At 42.4% G+C, this 24,767-nt stretch overlaps 1 protein-coding gene across 5 annotated transcripts in view; it reads right to left on the bottom strand.

The window, feature by feature from the left end:
- Positions 1–4,356: 4,356 nt before the first annotated feature.
- The window catches only part of sema3c (sema domain, immunoglobulin domain (Ig), short basic domain, secreted, (semaphorin) 3C), a 280,857-nt gene continuing 260,446 nt past the window's right edge, over positions 4,357–24,767 (bottom strand). For all 5 annotated transcript variants that reach the window (XM_080207415.1, XM_080207412.1, XM_080207414.1 and 2 more), the window contains 4 exons: positions 24,470–24,627; positions 22,085–22,152; positions 14,727–14,857; positions 4,357–6,403 (listed from right to left, as the gene is read on the bottom strand). In XM_080207415.1, the coding sequence (XP_080063541.1) occupies positions 5,984–6,403; positions 14,727–14,857; positions 22,085–22,152; positions 24,470–24,627 (777 nt within the window). In that variant the 3' untranslated portion in view covers positions 4,357–5,983. The remainder of the gene's footprint in view (positions 6,404–14,726; positions 14,858–22,084; positions 22,153–24,469; positions 24,628–24,767) is intronic.

Raw genomic sequence — 24,767 nt, 5'->3', positions numbered from 1 at the left:
CCAGACTGATCATGGACCCCTCCTCCCCTCACTGATCATTGACCTGCCACACCCACCCACCAATCCCTGCAGAGTGGCAGTGGGCTCCTGCCCCACATTAGCCCCTTCCCCATTAGCCCCCCCCCACCCCCCAATTAGCACCACCACCATTAGCCCTGCCTCCACTGGTCCTGACCCCATTAACCCCACTCCACTGGCCCCTGCCCGATTGGCCCTACCCCTCACATTACCTGGTGGGCATTGTCCGTGTGCCAGGGTGCCACTGCCAGTCTGGGACTGCCCAAGAGACACCCTCCCTTGCCCTCAGCCTGCCCAGGGGGGCCTCAAGGGCCTCCAGTTTCACTGGCGTGGCCAAGTCGACTGCTCTTTGTTCATGGGGAGCATGTCTATTCCTCACTGGCGAGAACCTTTCCTGGAGCCTGGACGATTGATCGTTGGGCTCACTAAGCAGATGTAAAACAGCGAGAGGCTGACCGTGCTGGAAACCTGGCGCTTGTAAAATGGCACCGGTTGTGAAAACCGGTGCCAATTGTGTTAAGTGCTTTACGCCCCACTTTACCACTGCATCACACCAACAATGATAAATAGTACAGCTCATCGACCCTAACTGGAGCAGTTCAATGTTCAGTTTGATCATGCATGAGCACTACTTTCCTGTGGGGGTCTACTTCCCTTAATCAGAGTGTTTGGCTCAATGAAAATGCAACTAATTGGATTATCGCCTGAAGAAGTTCTAGCGTCTACAAGGCAAGGTTATATGAGGTAGTCAGCCATTATCCTGACACTTTCACATTTAAACTTTTACTGAAAACATCTTGGAGTAGAAATTCTTCTTGAACTAAACTGAGAAATAGGTATTATTTATTAGTGTTTATTAGTTTATTATTTTGTAAACAAAAAGAAACTTAAACTTCTTTGAAACCTGTCTTTTATGGACGTGCCAACATATCAGTAATCATTTTGAAGCCAAACTAACCAACACACAACACATATTAACAGCGATTTTATTGTCCTGAAGCAAGGAGGGGGCAAGGTGACTAGTTTTCTGATCTTTGATCACTGTCATGTAAATCCTGTTGGAGATGGGTATCTATATTTATCAAACGTTAGAGTGAAATATTATGGATGCAGGAAATCTGAAAAGAGCAGGGAATGCTGCAAGTACTCAGCAGGTTAGGCAGCTTCTTTGGAGGGAGAAACAGAGTTAATGTTTCATGGAAAATGAGCTTTCATCAGAACTAGGTGAAGTTGGGAGCTCCACGAATTGATATATTGGGCGGGATTTTATGGCCTCACTCATCCCGAAGCTGTAAAATCCCGCCCGAGGTCAACGGACCTTTCCATGGTCCGTCCCTTACCGGCTACGATTCCCTTAGCGGGCGGAAGAGTAAAATTCCAGCCATTAACTCTCGTTTCTCTCTCCCCAGACATTGTTTGACATGCTGAATATTTGCAGTATTTTCTGTTTGGAGTGGGGGGTGTAACAGGTTTTAAGCCTGTGAAAAGAAGGGTGGAGGGTTAAAGAACAAAAGTCTGTGATAAAGCAGAAGGCATGAGGGACTAAATGACAAAAGAGTTGAAGGCGTAAGGCCAAAGGGCTTGCAACCATTGTCGGGAAGAAGGAATGCTCGGATTGTTGAACCTCCTGGCAACTTTTGCAAATTCATTTCCAATGTTTCCCATCATTTTGTAATGTCAGTCGAATGTGTCCTGAGGTAATATTCATAAATTAAATTAGAGTATCAGAAATGAAAAATGCAAGCATGATTACTGCAAGACCATAAATCTAGTGTAAAGCTTTAATAACTATTTGGATGCTGTGGGGATGTTTTCCAGCCAGCTTGAGATGCTGACTTTTGTTGATATAACGAAATCTGATTTATGTTAGCGAATTAACTGAGGAAAAAATGCACTTGGAGACAGCTACCAAGATGTTGGTGACTGTTCATTAATAAAAAAACCTGCATCACTGCGTTTATCTCAAGTGGTATCTGATGGACTGCCTGTCATACTCCCAGTCCAAAGGTCAGTTTTGTTGACATTTTATTATTCATTCGTGGGACATGAGCATCGTTGGCTGGCCAGCATTTATTGCCCATCCCAAGTTGTCCTCGTTCAGAGGGCAGCTGAGAGTTAACCTTATTGCTGTGACTCTGGAGCCACATGTAGGCCAGATCAGGTAAGGATGGTAGATCTCCTTCCCTAAAGGATATTAGTGAACCAAATGTGTTTTTTCGACAATCGTTTCATGGTCATCGGTAATTTTTAATTCCAGATCATTTTTATTGAATTCAAATTTCATCACCTGCCACAGTGAGATTCAAACCTGGGTCCCCAGAACATTTGCTGAGTGTCTGGATTAGTAGTCTAGAGATAATACCACTAGGCCATCATCTTGCCCAGTCAATGACACTGGATGCGGGCCGAGGTGTGCAACAGGCGGCCCATGCAATACCACCCATTTCTCAGTTTAGTTCAAGAAGAATTTCTAGTCCAAGATGTTTTCAGAAAAAGTTTAAATGTTAATGTGCCAGGATAATGGCTGACTACCTCATATAACCTTGCCTTGTATAAGCTAGAACTTCTTCAGAACAATAATCCAATTAGCTGCATTTTCACTGAGCCAATCACTCTGATTAAGGGAAGTAAACCCCCAGGAATGCAGTGCTTGTGCATGGTCAAACTAAGCCATTGAACAGCTCCATTTAGGGTCAATGAGCTGCACCATTTACCATTGCTGGCGGCTTAACTTCACAGCTGATGTAACATGCCACGTGGTATAATTGCAATAGGGCCTCTCAACAGACAAAATATATGTCAACAGTAACACAAATTAACTCTTAGGTGTTGAAGGTTCTGACCTGATGCAGCAATGTAAGTCTTATTAAAAAGTGTCCTGGATAGTTTTGCTAAAGTGCATCATTCCATATGTGGTCTGCACAAGTCATGGAGAATTCAAGTTCGTGTCACATCTGCCAGGACTCCAAGTTACAGCCCATTATTCACATTTGCTAGAAAATCTGGTAATATTATTCATAATATCAGTGTTGAATGGTTAGGTACTGAATGGAAGCATTTTATGACTGAAAACTGAGTAACAGCAACAGGAGGGACGGAGCTCCATAGAGTGAAGGCTGCATCCTAGTTCAATGAGACCCTGGAAAATTACACTGTGGGACTGCTTAGAGGACGGCACGGTGGCATAGTGGTTAGCACTGCAGTCTCAAAGTGCCAGGGACCCGGGTTCGATTCCGGGTATGGGTCACTGTCTGTGTGGAATCTGCACACACTCTCCGTGTCTGCCTGGGTTTTCTCCGGGTGCCCCTGTTTCCTCTCACAGTCCAACAGGGTACAGTTTAGGTGAATTGGCCATGCTAAATTCTCCCTCAGTGTACCTGAACAGGTGCCGAAGTGTGGGAATTCGGCGGTTTTCACAGTAACTTCATTGCATCGTTAATGTAAGCCTACTTATGACACTAATAAATAAACCTTGAATTGCTTGTTGTGACCATTCTGATAGACATTCACTGCATGTGCACTAATGCCTCACCAAATCCAGTGTGATTTACTTCACCTGTGCAAACCAAGGATGCTATTTTGGACTAAAGGCTTTCATAGTTCCCAAAGAATGGAGGTTAACAAGTTCAATTTATTGTTTCCATGTACTTGAAATGTAACCTCCACTGATGGGGGAATTCTGATTAGTATTCTGAATCTATATCGCATTAGCCAGTCTCAGTGAGCAGTAGTAGACAATACCAATGGCCTCAGTACCAGTGAACTATGGAAATTAAAAGAAAAATCCCTTCCTGTCTGCTGTCCAATGACACCCACAAAAGTATACAGTTCTGGACACCGGGAAAATACATCATAGAATCCATATGGTGCAGAAGGAAGCCATTCAGTCCATTGAGCCTGCACCGACAACAATCCCACTCAGGCCCTATCCCCATGTATTTACCTACTAATCCCTCTGACACTAAGGGGCAATTTAGCATAGCCAATTAACCTAACCCGCACATCTTTGGACTGTGGGAGGAAACCTACACAGACATGGGGAGAATGTGCAAACTCCACACAGACAGATACCCTAGGCTGGAATAGAACCCAGGTCCCTGGCACTGTGAGCCAGCAGTGCTAACCACTGTGTTGCCATGCCACTCATCAGGATCAGATTCACTCATCCGGTATCATCATTTGAGTTACATACTTTAGTTTGGGGAGGGGGACAATGTTGGTGCCCAGAAAGAATCCATACTGCCGGAACTGGCAATGAGAATGAATAAAAGGTTGAAGAATATTAATCTAGACAACGTGTGGAATAATGCATGACGTAGAGAAAAGACATGCACTGGAAAAGGTTAAATGTGTCTTTGAAGGTTTATTATCATCACTATGAAAGTACATTGTGTCATGTTTGCTTTACATAAATTAGTCCAGCAGAAGTGTTTAATCTATACTTCGTCTACACGTTAATTGCCATTCCTCCAGAACACCAAGGTCTCTATTTGTTTACTGTGCCGATATTCTGATAGCAATTTAACTTCAGTAAAAAATGTACACTAATATTTAATCCTTCTTCCTGGTCAATTTAAATTGCAGTTTGCATTGGCAAATGGAAGAGAAATGTTTAATTTCATGAGATTTTGTACTTTACACAGAACAGCATAACAAGTAACATTTAAAAATATAGAATAACATTTAAACATAACAAATAATACCTTAAAACATTTCATTTACAATAAAGACTCGGAACACATTCATCTTTACACATTGCAGGTCTAATCCTAACAGGAATGATGGAAACAATATTTATGGCATTTCTAGATATTTATGGTTCACAAGGATGTGTTTAACAACATTAGTCAACGTGCTTTGAGGTTTAATGTATGTTTGGGTCACTCAGTGAAGTTTGTCTGTGAATCTACTATTTACCTAGTGAAGATCTGATTTTTTTAAATGACCCAGTTTTGTCCAATTTCCATTGTAGACTATTTGTACGACAAGGGACAGTGATGATCTTAACATGATTCTACCATTTCTATGATTCAATGTCAATGCACAATACAAAGCATAAATTCTAAAAATCTGAAATAGAAGCAGACAATGTTACAGATACAGAGCAAAACTATTGATGCCGGAAAGATAAAAAGGGGCTAATGATTTGGGAAGGATCCTTGGAGGAAGATCATTTCTGCAAAATGCTAATCATAATTTCTTTGCAAACATTGACTGATCTGCTGTGTATTTCCAATATTCCCCATCTTTACCTCAGTCATAAAGCAGCTTGAACTTTTCCAGGTAACATTTTCTTTTGTCTCCTTCTGCACATCATAGTTCATCTCGCCAATATATTGCAATACGTTTAATGGGTATTTACACAACTTTATTCTTGAGAGTTTAAGATATTTTTTGTGAACTTAAAATGGCTTTACCCTAATATATCACAGCATTATGTGTAACACTAAAATGTAGGTCCAATTATTCCTTTGACCTGCCAGACCCTCACTATACTAGGAAGTCATGGGTCATTAGAATGGAAATGATACCACACCACAGTTGATTTTAACATTTTCTTGTGAATGAACTTTGGTCCACCCCGTTCATCAACTTCAGATAAGCTCATCGAATTCATTGGCCTCATCTTAGAAACTGAATGTTAGTGGGACAAAATCAAAGAGCTTTAGGTTACAGGATGTAAGCATATGTTTGAACCAGGTTGCTGTTAAAAAACAGTCTCCTCATGAGGGAATAGATGGGAATTAAATCTAAATACATACATGGACTTTACATAAGAGAAAGGCATAAGATGGCAGAAATAACAGCATCAAATGCTCTGTTAATCACAGCATGCTCAGACATTACTTAAGAATTTAGCTGTACTTTGGAAATATAAAAAAAACCAAACGACTACAGGTGTATTCTGTACAGTTTATATTAAATAGTTTCATACCATCAAAGAATTATCACTTAAGGCAGTTCTTTAAGTACCAGGCAACTGGTTTCTTCTATTTCGACTTTTCCTTCTATCGATGAGTGCCTTTAGTTTCGGGTGATCTATTCTAATTGATTGACCTTTCTCAGTCTGTCTCTGTTGATGCCAACTCTCCTTACAGTACTTGTTGATGGCCTGCATTTCTGAGTAACTGAATAGTCCGACCATGTCCTTGTGAAGGAGCTGCAAACCACTCAGGCCATGAGCACCCCCCCATGACCAGGATGTCCCTTTGTTGATTATGGGAGGTACGAGATCCGTATCCACAACCTTCAGCTTGATCTTCATCACCGTGCTTTTAAAGTTGTTCTCCGTGGCAATGCAGTGGTAAATCCCTCGGTCAATGTTTTGTACAGAACGAATCAGTAGTCCGTGCTCGGTTACTAGAATTCTGTCATCTTGCTTCACCTGTTAAGAAACAGACGTTCATTTTAGAAGTAATTTTTACCGTCTAAACACATCAGAAATCACTTGGAAAGCAGTTTGCCCAACCTGGACTGCACTGTCATACCGGTGTCAACGTGCAACATCACAAAGGTCACAAAGATCTTACCGGCTGTTCATAGCCATGCTCCTGCTGCAGGGAGGTAAGATAAACTGGAGCCCAGCCAAATCTCCGTTCACTGCAGCGGGATGGGAAAATCCCACTTGTGTGAACGGCGTAACATTCTGGCCACAGATTCGGACTATGGGAGAAGTGTAAAGAGTGGTAAAGATGCCCTGACCCATTCTCATCCCTAACCTGGGGGCTTGTCCACAATACTATTGGTGGAATCATTGGCTCACTCTCTCAACCATGACAATACATAATGTGGGGAAGCGGGGGGCGGCAGGAGAAACAGGAAAATGAGGAAAAATTAAAAAACATAATGTAAAAAAAACTCCAGTGAATAAAAGAAGAAAGTGATCATATCCCTACATTTTTTGCATAGAATATTTAAATATCTTTATTACCCATATGGAAGAGAGAACAAACCAATGTTTTCAAGTGGATATTGGAATGACGATCTAATTTTTCCCTTCTAAATCATTGGTTCATTTTATTGAAAACAGCTTTGCTTTGCTCAATTCCAGTCAATATCATCCCAGCGCCAGCAGAGCATTATTTCATAACTAAAGTATGGTTGCCAACAGTCCATTTTATGAATGGACTGCACGTTTTTCAATTAGCCGTTTGTGAGACACCTTGTAAGATAGATATTTGCTCGCTCTGACATACATGGATTGAATGGCTTCTGACAGGCATGGGATTGTGGGTAGTATGAGCCACCATTGTCCTCCATTTTCAAATGATAAACATTCACTGAAAGCTGTAATCCCCCCATCCCAGAAAGTGTGAGCCCTGCCTCTTGGTTTGGATTATAGAAGTGTGTCAACAATCAATGGACATCGAGGAAGAGAAGAGAGCAGGGCAGGAAAGGACTGCTCAAGAATTAATTCTCAAAATCTATGAAGAAGGACTGAATAAATGTTTTGACTTGATTGATTATTGTCACTGTATTGGTATACAGTGAAAATTATTGTTTCTTGCATGCTATACAGACAAAGCATACATAGAGAAGGAGAATAAAGGAGTGAGTGCAGAATGCAGTGTTACAGTCATAGCTGGGGTGTAGAGAAAGATCAGCTTAATGCAAGGTAGGTCCATTCAAACAGTATCAGGGAAGAAGCTGTTCTTGAGTCGGTTGGTATGCATCCTCAGACTTCTGAATATTTTTCCTGACAGAAGAAGGTGGAAGTGAGAATGTCCAGGGTGCGTGGGGTCCTTGATTATGCTGGTTGCTTTTCCAAGGCAGCGGGAATTGTAGACAGCGTCAATGGATGGGAGGCTGATTTGCGTGATGGACTGGACTTCGTTCACAGCAAGACAGTGAGTGTACCAGATTCTGGGCTTTACAGACAGGTCAGAACAGTACTGTATCTCCCAGAATCTAAGACATATACTATCCTTTCTGTAACTGTACTTTTGCATTTGATAGACTCACCATCCTATCCTGTGTCCAAGAGCTCAGTTCATTCGCTCCTTCCCCAGAGAGTCTGATTTTTCATCCTCAGGTGACTCCCACCTGTCCAGCTATAGGTATAACTTGGGTGTCTAAGGATGGCCAACTTTTTTCCCTCATTGACTTTCCTCTGCTGATTGCCCATTATAGATAGAAAATAGATGCAGGAGTTGGCTAATCGGGCCTTCGAGCCTACTCTGCCATTCATTTTGATCATATTTGGTCTTCAAAATCAACATCCTGATCCCGCCTTTCCCCCCAAATCCCTTGATCGCTCTAGCCCCATGAGTTTTATATTTAATTTCTTCTTGAAATCACACAATGTTTTGGCCTCAATTAATTCCTGTGGTAGTGAATTCCACACATTCACCACTCTCTGGGTGAAGAAATTTCTCCTCACCTCAGTCCTAAAAGCTTACCCCTTATCCTCAAACTATGACCCCTTAGTCTGGACTCCCCCACCATTATTCTGGTGGAAAGCAGATAGGTGAGCACTGAAGGGCAGCCCTCATGATTTTATCTCTTCATAATCTGAAACATTGATTCATAGAGACTGTACGAGTTGCATTTCCCCTCTGCTTCATCCGTTGCCAGGACTGCCGATGAATTGTTTTTCTAAATCGCCATCTTTTTGTGCAATATGCCTTTAATTAAATCACTTAAACAATTATGCTAACCTAGATATTCAGGAATTTCTAGACCAAAAGCAAGATTAGCACGGTTGTGCTATCCAATTCAAGCATGATTTAATGCTGTCATGCACATCTGAAAAAGACAACAAACAAGCGGCTGAATACCTTATGTACACTGGCCCTTCTTGGCAATTAAACTAAAGAACAGCAATAAAACCACTCTTTAATACAGAGGGAAAAAAGTCTAAATTGCTTCATAGAAGCAAATAAAATCAAAGTCCAGTCACACTGACAAAATCATGGTAAATCTCAATGAAAAAGAATGGGTTTTAAGGAAGGGTCATCAGGAAGAAGGGGGAGATGGGGAGATGGAGAGGCTTTAGGAGGATTATTTGCCATTGCAGACTGCTATCAGAATGGATAAGAGGAAGGGGGAGAGTTGCTGCTCAGCATCTCCGCTCACTATGTCGGCTGTGTTCAGGAATGTGCGGAGGTAGTCCAGTTTGAGAGGGAGGAGAGCAGAATTTTAAACAGCATGAACCTATTGATAACAGAACTGAAATGACAGCCTTCATTTCAATTGCTATGGCTCATGTAAAATAGCTTGACGAATCTTTTTAACCATTTGTTTGCAGGCTCACTTTGAAACAACGTCAACTGTATTAAAAGCCAAAAGTTAAATCTAAAAACTGAAGAAGCCATGTCATTTTTATCTTTTGTTTATATAGGAACTCACTCATGAACACAAAATTATCTCCTTTGGATGCATTCAATTGTTACTGCAAAAATACAACTTGCATCCTCTTTTCTATATACTAAGAGCCAATATAATGCACTGAAGGTGTTACAAGGCGGGAATGGGGGTGGAAAATGTGGCAAGTTGTTCCAAACTTCATTGACTTAGTTGGGCAAGAAGATCCCACTAGAATCACAGAATCCCTACCATGCAGGAGGAGGCCATTCGGTCTGTTGAGTCTGCCCAGACTACAATCTCACCCATAACCTCTCATGTTTACCCTGCTAATCCCCCTGATACTAGGGCTCAATTCAGCATGGCCAATCAACAAAACCCATGCATCTTTGGAGTGTGGGGGGAAACTGGAGCACCTGGAGGAAACCCACGCAGACACAGGGAGAATGTGCAAATTCCACACAGACAGTGACCTGAGGCTGGAATTGAACCCCGGTCCCTTGCGCTGTGAGGCAGTAATGCTAATCACTGTACCGCTGTGCCATATTTTAAAATTCCACCTTAGATTTCAGCACTCAGCGAGGGTTAAGAATTTCTCAAAGTTTGGGGAAAAATAAAAAATTATGGGGAGCTAACACAGTAATTCCTGGAGCAGGCCGCACTGAATCCAGCCAGCCAGGCCAAGCATAAGAAATGCATTGTTCAGAATTTAATCTTTTTCATGTTTTCAGAGAATCACCAGGAATTCTATTATTAATGCGACCTCCTGCAAATCTGGCCTCATGAAAGTCAGTGGTATTCTCTGCCTGCTCGCTACTTTTCTGCTGTTTGCTCATATTAAATAGGATTTTCTACTTTGACATGTTTTACTGATTACTCAAACATTCCGGCATGTGTGTGAACCTACTTCTCTGTTGTCCTTGGTGAATTAGTTGCTACTGGGAGATGGCATTGTTTTTTTTCCCCATAATTAAAAGCTCGCTGACAGCGGCGAGCTTACTGATAGTGAGAGAGAATGTTTTCAGCATGCTAATTCTTTTTTAGACATTCTTTGGAAACCCTTGACTTAGGCAAGGAAAGAAAAGCTGGTGCAACTGATGAGTTTGTTGCTTCGCACTTACCTTAGCAGCCAAGTATTTAGGCCCAGGTACTTCCAGCTGGGTCTGACTGAATAGAGCTTTCTTTATCATCTTTAAATCCTATGTTTGGCCCCAACCAAGTTACGTCACATTCTCAACAGGACCACTGTACAAGTACCGTCGCAGGGACAGTTCTATAGTGGCAAAGAAAGTGACCTCAGCAAGAGAGCATAAGCACAGCAGCCAAGGGTCAGCCATATTGCCCCTCAAGCCTGCTCCACCATTCAATAAGATCCTGGCTTATCTTCTGCATCAACTCTACTTCTCTAGTCAGGTGAAACCACTTCTCAGCATTCTTCTCAATTCCAGAAAATATAGACCCATTCTCCTCAATCTCCATTCTGCCTCCCATCTCAGGGGCCAATAAAGTGGATCACTGTTACAATCCATCCGAGGAGACATTTCCCAGATGTCAGTAAGTCAGCAAAGCAACACATCAAACAAATGACACAAAACCTGTTTGCCAGAGAGAACACTTTAGTAATTTTCCCAGTGGAGATGAGACAGCAGCCCATGGAGGGCACAGCACTCAATATTCCCAGTTGGTGGATTTTTCTAAAGTGCAGGGCCTCATTGATAGTGCAGATGTGGCTCTCTGGATCCCAAGACAACCCAAAGCTCACAGGAATAAGGAAGCGTTCTGCTCTGCTAATGTACAGTTGGTACCAGACAATAGAACCAGAATCAGACATGTGAATGCACAATATGAGAAGAGCAGAGGAACGCAGATGTTTCCCTTGAATTCTGGGGAAACTCCCACTCGCCTGCTAAAGCAAGGATTCCACCGTCTGACAATAACAGGGACATGCTTCCTCTTTTCCTCTGGGAAAGTCGCCAAAATTCTCCAAGTCTGTCGTATGTTGTACTCCACTGTCACCATGAGAAGCCTGAGACTCTGAAAGCTAGTGCTGCCAAATAAACCTGTTGGACTTTAACCTGGTGTTGTGAGACTTCTTACCATGAGAAGAGCCAGAAGATCAGGAGATGCAGCCTGGCTGAGGAGCAGGAGGATGTGAGAGTGGAAATGGTTGATAGGGACATACAGCAGACAGGTTCATGAGTTAGTTCTTGACTGAAACGATTTGACCCTGAACCAACTGTCCCATCCAATGAAACACAATAGAGTGACCTCATGAACATCATAGTGACAATTGCAATAAATGGTGTTTCAACCATCATATGTATCCGTGAGTGTTTCGTCATGGATTTCGGGGTGGAATAATACAGGGGATGGGGTGGGGTAGGGTTGGATCAGGTGTCCACTTCTCCCCCACCCCCAACTGGGGTTTCTTCTTCCTCCCCCATCAGTAACCACCTCGGTGTGAAGCTGGCCAGTGTACCAGTCCCGTAGTAACAAAGCGCTGCCGGGCTGGTTAACCAGTGGGACTTCCACTCCTCAGTGGAGCAGATGTCCTGTCTTGGAAAGTGCCTGGTCAAGCTCCATCAGCCCATGTGGTGCCAGTGGCAGTTGCCGGAACTGCGGCTGAAGAAAGGAGCCCAAGGCCTCAGATCCCCACTGTAGGTACACCCAGGGTCTAGAGCCAAGAAAGTTTCGGAGTGTTAGGGAGGGATGCAATGTGAAGGTTGCGGGGGTTTGGGAGAAAGAGACAGAGAGAAAGGGTGGGTTTAAGAGAGGGAATGGGTAGGAAGGAAAACTGGGGGGAGGGGGGTGTGGCAAAGGGCAACCCCTGAAGACTGAGATTTGCCTCCTTCCTACCCTTTGATCAGATTTCCAGCTCCCAACCTTGTTTCTCATGTCAAATATATTTTGTGGGGAGCATTTTATTTGGGTCAGTGGATTTGATAACAAATCTAATTGTCCCTCAGCTGGTCTTTTAGATGTGGCAATATAGGGATCAGGCTGCCTGTTCCAGTGTCTGACACCCTCCTCTGTCTTCTAGCAGTGAGCTTGAGGCTGGGCAGAAGGTGGTGTGATGGATGCCCACTCCATTTTACACGCCCTTTTATTTCACTGTAGTTTGGAATACTGTTCTGTGAAGAGGGGCTGAATTGTAGATGGCCCCCAATGGGCATGTTTCTTATGGGGTGAATGGGTGGGTGGGGGGACAGGAACACTTATAATTTAGCCCCTCTTCTCAAAAAGATATTCAGAACTACAGTGAAGTAAAGTCCATTCAGTTTATTATCCATTTAATCTGTGATGTATGTGCTATTACTGTATCTGCAGTGTAAGGTGTGTAGGTTGTCCCCTACTTGTTTGAAATGTTTCCATGTGACAGCAGTAAATATGTTGGAAGATTGCTGCTCCTCAGTAGAGGTCTCCTGTGATTCATGTGGTCATGTATTGGGTACTGAGATGTTTCAGTAATGAACGCCAACACACATCAGCTGGCAGACTGGGTTTAACTGCTGTTGTCATATCCTCAGAACATCCTGCTGTATCCATGTCTCCCCTTATAATGATCCTACTGTTCGGCATTCCTTCCAGATAACTAGAGATCCACATTGGAGCAGACCATTGGTCGTCACTGTGGAATGTGAAGCCTGCTGTCAGGATTCTTCCAAGCCGATTTCCGAACTTCGCTGATTGGAAGCCCCGGGATTTGGAGATTTGAAGTACACCTGCATGTTTCTGCTTTACTGTAGCAACTCCACAGTTGCTCATAAAATTGTCACACCTCTCCTCCCACGTATATGAATTGTCCATGCATTGCTGCAGGTATGTGTGAAACATGTGCAGTTGTACAGTCTCGCTACTGTATCTTACAAACTCTTGTGTATATTCTGCTAAAGGGTTCATAAAGCGTTTCTGTTTGCTTATAAATTCCAGCCTGAAGCCAGACACCATAAAGTGAGAATCCCAAGGCCCTTGCAGTAGAGGAATGTATGGATCTGAGCCTCCATTTAGCTGATTCTTGATCCTATGCTGCTTCTGCCACTTACTCCCTCTCGCATGTGTTGGGTGCTCTTATGGAATCTGGTAGAATGAATTGCCCAAGGTGGACATGTCTGAGCAGTGCGTGTGTGAGTAGCAATGTGAGATGGGTGGTCCTGTGGTGGATTTGCCTCCTGAGACACTTCACTGGGAAAGTTCTCCTTTAAAAACAGAAAAGGAATGTGTTATCAATTGAAATGGAAATATACAAGCTTCCAACAGGAATACTTTGAATGCTGTGCTGTTGTACCGTAGCACAGAAAGAACCATCTTCCTAGTGAAGAAGTAAATTTGAAGGTGAAAGTAGTTGCAGTAAAAGAGAGCATTTGCTTTGCTGGAGCAGCAATAAGTTTTTGATTTCTTCCACCTATAGATGCTTTCACTCCATACCAACTCAGTGCAGACCTCTCCCCTTACAGAAAGAGGCTTCACAGATCATTATCAATCCCATAGCCATGGGAGGCCATCCCCTGTAAAACCAGAGAACAGTTAGAACTGTCAGCATTTATAAGTACACAAAGAGTCAGCCCATGTAGTTGACTTTGCAAATGTATGAGAACGCAATATACACATTGCTTTCAGGAGCCAGTCTGAGTTAGATTGCACCATGCAAAGGTTAGGTATCATTAGAAACCATAACATTTTGCAGTATTAGAGACAGGAGAAGGTGCAAAAGATTATGTTCGTATTTCCCATTAAATTTCGTGTACTGTGCTTGGAGGTAATGCTCGCAAAGACACTATTCCAGTTGGCAAGCCTTACCTCGAAATAGTTTTTCATAGATTTGAAAGTTGAATCAACATGTTGACTATCTCCTGTCATTGGTTGGTGTATGTTGTAGTGGAGAGGAGGGTTGTTCTCACCTCAAGTATAGCTGCTGTCCTTTGCTGTGCCTGTTCCAAGTGAACATCCAAATTTTCTTCCACAAAGGGAACATCTCTTGACTCAATTCCTTCGCTGGCTGGCAGATTTCCCCAAAGCAAAATCACAGGTGTCTTGAAATGAGCTGCTATTCTGTGTGAGGTCAACTCCTATTCCCAATACTGCAGCCCCTGTACAAGGGCAATGATCCCAGCACCATTTTAGCCAGGGCCCACTGCATCAACCTTCATGTACCAATCAAGCATATTTCTAATCATGGAGAGATGGTCAAATGAAGAAGAACAAATCTTGAGAACTTTAAGGCTTTGCTGAAATAATTATTCGATATTCAATTATGTTGCAAGTTGATATTGATGGACTGAATGGCACCCTTCTATGCTGTAAACCTCATCACTTTATGGTCAAACACTAGAATACTGAAATGCTTCACTTCTGTTTCATTACATTTTACCAAGAAAAATCTGTGATGTAGTTATATGAATACACACCTCCTTTCTTCTGTCGTTTGTTTTCTGCATCAACCATTTCACTGAAGCTTGGGGTGACTTTGGTGTACATTCAAGGAAGGCCGTGCTGTTTTTCACTCCATATTGTACAGACTCCACTGCATTTCTGTATGCTGTAATATATTCCAAGCATACACAATAACACATATTACATTCAACACAAAGCCAGAATCAGAGCAAACTTGAAATCTATTTTGATATCTCAAGATGATAACTTCTGACACACATTGAACAGAATGTAGAGTACTGAGATTGTGCAGTAAAGGGACAATAAAATGATCCAATGGGTATCGTATTGCGTGGGCTACATTGATACCCAATGAAATAGCTCCTCTAAGGCCGATGTCCCTTCACCAAATTTAGATTTATTTACATCATAAGCAACATTCAGACAGGTACTTCCTCAGACAGAGTGTAAACCCGGTGTGCTAGTAACTCTGTCACATTATGTACACGTGCAGGCCTCCCTAATTAGTACTGGCTTAATCTGGGAGCTCGTATTCTAAGCGGTCCACATCATGGGCTTCGTTATAGTCATTACATCCAATGAGCAGAATAAAATTCATATCCCATACAGCAGCACTCTGCACTCCATACATTGTACTGGCTGGGAACTGGGTGGAACTATAAAGAAAGAAAGCAAGATGCAAACATTAATTTAAAACTGTGCCAATGAGTGAATTCAGCGGCACCAGTGAGTGGGATCCTTCTTACAGCCCTGTCCATTCTCTCTTATAGCATTATCCCCAATCAATCCAAAAAATAATTAAAACTCATAACTCTAACCATATGTATTGCGGAAATCATAATTTAGCAGAAGAAACATAACAAAAGGAAAAGAAAATCTGCAAAGCATGTGGTGGCATTTTAAGTTTGGATAAATGTTTTTATAAACTATGAAGTGATTCTGTTGGGCAGAACAACTGACAAAATAATCATTTAAAAGCTAAAGATTTTCCCCCCACAATGATGCATCATCAGGATTGAACATTTCTTTTTCTCGTACTTGAAGCACATGGAACACAGCCTCAACATGTGGTATTTGTAAATGAATTGCCGCAAACAGTCTTTTTTTCTGTTCTCGATTTTTTTTAACCCTCCCTAGGCATTACGAAAATCATCTGACAAAGCAGCATAGAAATATGAAGGAAAATGTAAATACTCGTGAGATGAGGCAAAAGGCGGACTGAATTCTTTCCGTTCAAAAGCCCAGCAGCAATTATGTCTGTGCAAATATTTGGACTTATTTTAATAAACTTGAGACTTAATTTTAGCTTCTGTCTATTCACCAGCTCTGTGTATTTCTGCCATTCAAAAGGACAAATTAACCTTCGGATTTTATCCGTTGGTGCAGTGCTGCACATCAGCCAAGGAGACATTGGGAGAAGGAAGATCAGAATAAATTATCATTTTCCTACAGTGGATAATTCATCAGGTGAGGCTGACAAATCTGTTATTTTATTGAGAGGTTTTCTGAGATACTTTCAGAGCAGTGTACAAGGAGGAAGAAATGAGTGTATGCAAGGGAGTGGGAAGGTGATGAGTTAGGTTTTTATGAGACTTCTGAAGACAAGGAGATAATTAGTGAGCCTGGAAACAAACTCCAGAGGGTGTAATGGCTGAAGGATCAGCTTCCAATAGTTGTGTGGAAGAGTCGGGGAAGAAGCACATTAAAAGGATACATTTACCTCTTTTTCAAGTTTCTAATATTATAAGAAAGTAAACTCGCCCAGCAGCTCTCACAACATTAAATAAAACGGTCTGCCTAGGAGTTAAACTCTGCACGCGTTCCCAAATAAGTATGCAGAGGGCTCCTTTAATATTCATCTCATCACCTGCAGCATGGCACAGCTAGTATTGTAACTCTGCAATGCATCAACTACACATTGTGGTCCACAGATGCCAATTTGAAAATATAGCCGCATTGTGGCTTTAAAGCGTGCTTTCATCAAATGATCAATAAACTGCTCTCTTTTAAAAAGGATGGAATCCCGCAGGAGCATGAAAAACCTGGCACTTACCAGGGAAGATGCGATAAAACAATAGGAGGCATTTTAAATTCACTCTAAGGGGCGTCCTTCGCTGTGGTTTTATGCTTTCAGGTTTTATAAGTGTGCAAGCGATATTTGCTCTCGGTTTACTTGGTAGACAGCTCTCGGATCTTCTGCTGGAGGATGCATTGTTAAAATAACAAATGAAATCTATTTTGTAGATTTGTTGGCTTCTAACTCACTTTCAAACCTTGGGATTACTTTGAGAAAATGTGGGAATCTATCAAAATAGAGGCTCCTAATCGTCTGGATAAGGAACCACAGACAGACTTAGAGCAATGCCACTAAAATTGCATTCGCAGAAACTGAAGTTATAGAGCAGTGAGGATGAATTTTTAAAAGGCTTTTAAAAACTGGAATTAGAAGACTCCATAGAAACACCCCCCTTGTCTCCCTCACCACCATCATGGAGCCAGCCCATTGAGCACGTCTCCTCCATAGAAACACCCCCCCTTGTCTCCCCCACCACCATCACAGAGCTAGCCCATTTGATATGGAATCCAACTCCCCCATGGAACACTCCCCCACCATGGAAACCACCCCTGCCCCCCTCCCTCCCTGCTCCACCACCACCATAAGAAGTCTGACAACACCAGGTTTAAGTCCAACTGATTTATTTGAAGTAAATTCAAATAAATCGGTTGGACTTAAACCTGGTGTTGTCAGACTTCTTTCGGTGTTTACCCCAGTCCATTGCCGGCATCTCCACATCACCACCGCCACCATAACAGACCCACAAATTAGCTGCATTATAACAGTGATGCCATTGAAATGGCAGTGAGGATCTGTGGAATGTACAGTAGTCATGGTTGGTGCTATATAAATGCAAGACTTTTTTTTAAGCGAAAGATGTGTATGTATCCACATATCAATAAATATTATCAATAGCCATTTCCAGGTGATACTGTTCCTTGGAGCATAAGCTGACCAATAACCAATACAGCCAATGTTATGGATCACAGCATGGATTCATGAAAGGAAAGTCATGTTTGATGAATTTACTGGATTTTTATGAAGATGTAACAACTGCGGTTGACAGAGGGGAACCGGTGGATGTGGTGTTTTTAGATTTCCAGAAGGCATTCGATAAGGTGCCTCACAGAAGGTTGCTGCATAAGATTAAGGTACACGGAGTTGGGGGTAAAGTGTTAGCGTGGATTGAGGATTGGCTATCTAACAGGAAGCAGAGAGTTGGAATAAATGGGTGCTTTTCTGGTTGGCAGATGGTTACTAGTGGCGTGCCGCAGGGATTGGTGCTGGGACCTCAACTGTTTACCATTTATATAGACGATCTGGAGGAGGGGACCAAGTGTAGGGTAACAAAATTTGCTGATGACACAAAGATGAGTGGGAAAGTGAATTGCATGGAGGACGCGGAAAGTCTGCAGAGAGATTTGGATAGGCTAAGCGAGTGGGCGAGGATCTGGCAGATGGAGTATAACATTGGCAAGTGTGAGGTTATCCACTTTGGAAGGAAAAATGGACTATTATTTAAATGGTGAAAAATTACAACATGCTACTGTGCAGAGGGGCCTGGGGGTCCTTGTGCATGAATCACAAAAAACTCAGTTTGCAGGTGCAGCAGGTGATCAAGAAGGCGAATGGAATATTGGCCTTTATCGCGAGAGGGATGGAGTATAAAAGCAGGAGGTCTTGCTGCAATTGTACAAGGTACTGGTGAGGCCGCAACTGGAGTATTGTGTGCAATTTTGGTCCCCTTATTTGCGAAAGGATATATTGGCCTTGGAGGGAGTGCAGAGAAAGTTCACCAGGTTGATTCCGGAGATGAGGGGGTTAGCTTCTGAGGAGAGATTGAGTAGATTGGGCCTGTACTCGTTGGAGTATAGGAGGCTGTGGGGGGATCTCATAGTGACATATGAGATAATGAAGGGGCTAGACAGGGTAGATTATTTCCACTTAGAAAGGAAACAAGAACTAGAGGGCACAGCCTCAAAATAAGGGGGAGTCAATTTAGAACAGAGTTGAGGAGGAACTTCTTCTCTCAGACGGTAGTGAATCTTTGGAATTCTCTGCCCATTGAAGCAGCGGAGGCTACCTTGTTAAATGTGTTTAAATCACAGGTACATAGATTTCGGATGAATAAGGGAATTAAGGGATATGGGGAGCAGGTGCCTAAGTGGAACTGAACCACTATCAGATCAGCCATGATCTTATTGAATGGTGGGGCAGGCTCGAAGGGCTAGATGGCCTACTCCTGCTCCTATTTCTTATGTTCTTATGTTCACAATATAAGTATTAGGATATAACGCTAGATGAACTTAACCAGTTTCAAAATGCCATAAAGCAGATGGCACTCTAAAAAACTGAAGCGGGAAAAGCAAGTGTAGCACTCTGTCCGGATGCTGACCTGTCTTTCTCCTTTTAGAGACCTAAAACTGCAATGCAGGTTAATAAGGCAATGTAAACAGCAGACTAAACACTGGGATTCACTTTTAGTGGATAGAATTAAAGAGCAGAGAAGCTATGTTAAACATATATAGATTCATGATTGGAGCAGACTTAGAGTAGAGTACCATCAACAGTTCTGGTCTCCAGTTCATAAAAAGAATACAAGAGCATTGGGTAAGTTGCAAAAAAAATTATGAGAATGATACCAGAAATGAAAGATTAGGCTGAACAGGAATGATTGAATTGGCTGAATCTCTTTTCTCTCAAAAATAAAAGACTGAGGGATGACTCTATTTTTAAAATTATTGCAGGGAATATGGGCATTGCTGGCAACGTCAGCATTTCTTGCTCATCCCTATTCATCCTTGAGAAGGTTGTGGTGAGCCATCTTGTTAAACCATTGCATTCTCATCTAGTGAGGGTACACCCACAGTGCTGTTAGGAAGGGAGTTCCTGGATTTTGACACAGCAACAGTGAAGGAATAGTTATATAATACCAAGTCAAGATAGTGAGTGGCTTGGGGGGGTGACTTGCAGTGGTAATGATCTCATGTGTCTGCTGCCCTTGTTCATTTAGGTGACAGAAGTTGTGGATTTTAAAAGATGCTGTCTAAGAAGCTTTTGTGAGCTGCAACAGCGTATCATGTACAAAGCCCACATGGCTGCCACGGTGCATTGGCAGTAAAGGAGGTGAATGTTTAAGGCAGTGAATGGGATGTTGATTAAGTGGATGGTTTGTCCTGGATGGTGTTGAGAGTCCTGAGCGTTGTTGGAGCCACACTCAAACAGGCAAGTGGAGAGTATTTCATTACACTATTGATTTGTGTCTGAGTGGCCAGGCTTTGGGAAGTTAGGAAGTGAGTTTAGCACTACAGAATTCTCAGCCTTTGATTTGCACTGGTAATCATGGTAGCAATGGTAACACCACTGAATGCTAAGGGGAGATGGTTATATTCGCTCTTGCAGATAGTTATTGTTTGGCACTTGTGTAGCATGAATGTTACTTGCCACGTATCAACCCAAGCCTGAATCATAGAATCTCTGCAATGCAGAAGGAGGCCTTTTGGCCCTTCGAGTCTGCACCGACAACTATCCCACCAAGGCCCTATCCCCATAATCCCATGTTTCCCCTACTAATCCTGCTGACACTAAGGGGCAATTTAGCATGGCCAATCCACCTAACCTGCATATCTTTGGGCTGTGGGAAGAAACTGGAGCACCCAGAGGAAACCCACGCAGACACAGGGAGAACGTACAAACCCCACAGACAGTCATCCAAGCCAGGAATGAACCCGGGTTCCTGGTACTGTGAGGCAGCGGTGCTAACCACTTTACCACTATGCTGCCAATGTATCCTAGTCTTGGTGCATATGGGCATCAACTCTTCGGTATCTGAGAAGTTATGAATAATATTGAACATCTCCACTTCTGACCTTATGATGGAGGGAATGTCATTGATAAAGCAGCTGAATATGACTGAAGCTAGGACACTACCCTGAAGCTTGGACACTATCCTGCAGTGCTATCCTGGGATTAAAATGATTAACCTCAAACATCTTCTTTTGTGTTTGGAATGACTAAGGCCAGTGAAATGTTTCCCCGATTCCCCTTGTCCTGATGGAACTTAGTGTGAGCGGGCTATCGCTGCGTAAATGTTGCTTGATAACTCTGCTGGCCACATGTTCAGTCACTTAGTTCATGGATGAGAGTAGACTGAAGAGGCAGTAATTGGTGGATTGGATTTGTCCTGCTTCTTCTGTGCATAATGTACCTGGACTGTTTTTCATATTGTTGAGTCGGTGCCAGTTGAGACTGTGCTGGAACAGCTTGGCTAACGGTATGGCCAGTTCTGGAGCACAAGTCTTCAGTACAGTTATGGGGATGTTATCAGGGCCCATTGCCTTTGCAGTGTCCAGTGTCTTCAGCCATGTTTTGATATCACAGAGTGAATTGAATTGGCTGAAGTTTTGCAACTGTGATGCCGAGGACCTTAGAAGGAGGCCGAGATGAATCATCCACTTGGCAGATGATGGTTGCAAATACTTCATTCTAGTCTTCTACACTGACGTGTAGAAGGGTTCCCTTTTCAGTAAGGATGGAGATATTTGTGGACTCTCCTCCTCCTGTTAGTTGTTAATTGCCCACTACCATTCATGACTGGATGTGACGGGACTGCAGAGCTTAGATCTAATCAGTTGGTTGTGGAATCGCTTACTCTGTCTCTTGCACGATGCTTCCACAGAAAGGAGCCCTGTTTTGTAGTTGACACCTCAGCCTGTGACTGCTCCTGGCACGACTCTTGCACTCATTTAAATTATGAAAGGGCTTTGTAGAGTAGGTGGCCCCACTCCTGAGTGACTGTTAACTACAGGCCAAATATAAGGTCATCACTAATAAATTAAATACAGAATCCAGGATAAACATCTTTCTCTAAAGAGTGATTATAATGTGGAGCCACTATCACAAGCTATGGTTGACGTGGCTGGCAGAGATGTATTTAAGGGAAAGCTAATTAAAGACATAAGAATAATAAAGCAAGGCAAAAAGCAAACAAAATATGTTGATGGGATTAAATGAGATTGAGTGGAAAGATGCACATGAGGAGCATAAACCTGTTGGAATGGACTTAATGGGCTGAATGGCTGTTTCTGCATTGCATGTAGAACGTGTCTATCTGACTTCGATGTGACCTGATTCTCCATACTTTTCATCATTCTTATTTCTTCTTCTAACTTTCCTTTTTTCTGGAGTAATTATTGCTTCACAATTCCTAACTTCATAGTTGCTACTTTTTAGTGATAAGAAATGTCCAATGCTAACTTTGATAATATGAATGACTTTCAATAAATTGTGTCATTAATAGCAGATTGGGATATTCACCTTTGAGATTAAAGCCCCTGCACTGTGTCAACGGGTTGCCATGTCTCACGTCCTGCCTACGGCTCCTCCTGTAACCAAAACAAACACACAATTTAGAAGAAGATGTAACCAATGATTTCTGTGGTGTTATAATCAGCGTGACAGATAGATCTGTGGGCTCAAGATAGAGTAAATTTTCACATTCACCTGATGGGCAATCTCCAAGATGGTGCTGGAGTGTGGCAACTTCTTGCAAACTGTGTCAAACATACCCTCTAATTCCATCTTTTACACTTGTTTTATGCTTTTAAAGCTCTACTCTATCTCTTCCCTGCTGCCATCAGACCAACCTTGTATTAAGCTGATCTTTCTCTAGACCCTCGCTATGACTGTAACACTACATTCTGCACCCCCTCCTTTCCTTCTCTATGTATGGTATTCTTTGTCTGTATAGCGTGCATGAAACGATACTTCTCACTGTATACTATACATGTGACAATAATAAATCAATTCAATTAATTGATTGTAATCTGGATGAATGTGTAGCCCATCTGTTATTGAAATCAATCACTAAAATCATTGGAATGAAGGTCAAGAGGGTTCCACAACAGGTAGATAATCATCTCCACCAGCTTAGGCATTCAGGACAAAATTTGCTTTCGGGTATTTGAAGAAAATTATTGTTGAATAAAGAATTGACAAGTTCTGTGAAAACAAAACCCAATCTATTTAGGCTGAGGTCCAAAACCCCAGAACGAAAAATGCTATTATTTAATCCTCTTCCAGATAATCTTAGCTTATATGGAAATTCATCTTTTTTCTTAGCATATCGTCACTGTCTCACCAGACAACAGGACTAGAATCATAGAATCCACTCATCCCTACAGTGCAGACTGAGGCCATTAGGCCCATTGAGCCTGCACCAATAACAATTCCACCCAGACCCCATTCCCACAACTCCATGTATTTACCCTTATAATCTCCCTGACACTAAGGGGCAACTGAGCGTGGCTGATCAACCTAACCTGCACATCTTTGGACTGTGGGAAGAAACCGGAGCACCCAGAGGAAATCCATGCAGGCATGGGGAGAACGTGCAAAGTCCACACAAGCAATTACCCAAGGCCAGAATTGAACCTGGGTCCCTAAGACTCTGAGGCAGCAGTATTAATAGAGGCCAGTTCTGCAGAGTTCCAGTCCATAATTTGAAGGTGTTATTTTTGTATATAGCTGGGTTGGTAGGCACCCCTAAATCCATCTGCTGGAAGTAGCTGCAATTAATAATTTGTTTGACTCCTCCTGTCTGCGGAACTTCTCAACTACTGACTGAGACCTAATTCAATGTTACCAATGAAAAACCAGCAGGCTGATGACTAAACTCCATTCCTTGAATTAAACTTGCAATTCTTGTTACTTCTCCACTGCTGCTGTGCTGCTACCTTCACTGGAAAAACTTGCCATTCTCATTGACACTATGGATTGGAGTGCTGGGGACATGAGTGGCCACTCATAAGACTGAACAAGAGCTTATTTACACGGGTAAAATGTGAAAAGAATCATTCAGGGATGTGATGTGGCATTTTGGTATTGCATTTATCCTTGGTGGCAGTAAATTGAGCACCTATTCAGAAAAGCTCATTAAAAGCAGAATAATTCCCCTCAGGCTGCTGAATGTGTCAGTCCTTCCTGGGGATGAAAAACCCATTTGAAAACAGCCGTGGCGCTACAGAAAGTGCAGACACCATGGCCTTTGCACAGAGCTAATATTGTATATCTAGTGACTGTTTTATGCATGAATCTCTATCTCTGCCACTTTAAAATGATAGAATTGCTGCCATCAAGTTTATTTCCACTGATGCAGAAATGGTTTCATTATCATCAGGTGGATTCGCAGCAACTAAACAATTGCATGTGCATTGCTTGTCCGTGGGGGTGAACCAAGAATCTGGCTGTTCCACACTTAGAACCAAAGCAATGAATCTAAAGCCATTAGCTTTGACATCAAAGGCACTAGTATTGGAGGCACCCTGCACGACCTCCTCCCAGCAACGTGTGGTGGCTTCAACAGCACTCGAACCATACAGAGAGAGAGAGAAATGCAATTAACATTGGATTACTTTAGCAAAGTGCTTGCTTGCACAGAAACAATGATCTGAATGACTTCCTTCAGTTAAATTTCACTGGTTCAACTAAGATTGGTTGTTTATATAATAGATTGTAATCACCAGTAATCTTGCAATGCCAAGAGAATATATATGCAATCTTGCAACTCAACAGTCCATTGGGATAATTTTTCGCACAAATCACATATTATAATTGCTGGTGACCTATTGAAGATGTAACTATTTGACCAATAGTGTCTTCAGGCAACATAAAACAGCATCCACTATTTGTTATTTCTCTTACCTTTTGCCAGTTAGATAGAACCTGGAGCAGGATTTGCCATCCCAAGCACAGTAAGGGTCTCGGGCCAAGCAGCAGTCAGCACATGCTGTACCATAGACGTGGCAACGATGAAAAGACACCTGGGTGATACCTTCATCTGAGCTCACGTATAGCTGTTGCTGTTATAAAAATTAGATCATGAACGGTGGTTAATACAGGAGATCTCATTTTTCTGCTCCTAGTTGTAAGTGACACAGCAACACATATATGTAACAGAGCAACATGTGACATAGCAACACAGTGATACAGCAACATGTGT

The sequence above is a fragment of the Carcharhinus amblyrhynchos genome, chromosome 19 (genome assembly GCF_965287045.1).
Source record: "Carcharhinus amblyrhynchos chromosome 19, sCarAmb.v2.hapA, whole genome shotgun sequence".
NCBI classification, from domain to species: domain Eukaryota; kingdom Metazoa; phylum Chordata; class Chondrichthyes; order Carcharhiniformes; family Carcharhinidae; genus Carcharhinus; species Carcharhinus amblyrhynchos.
This window is presented reverse-complemented; position numbering and strand designations above follow the sequence as displayed.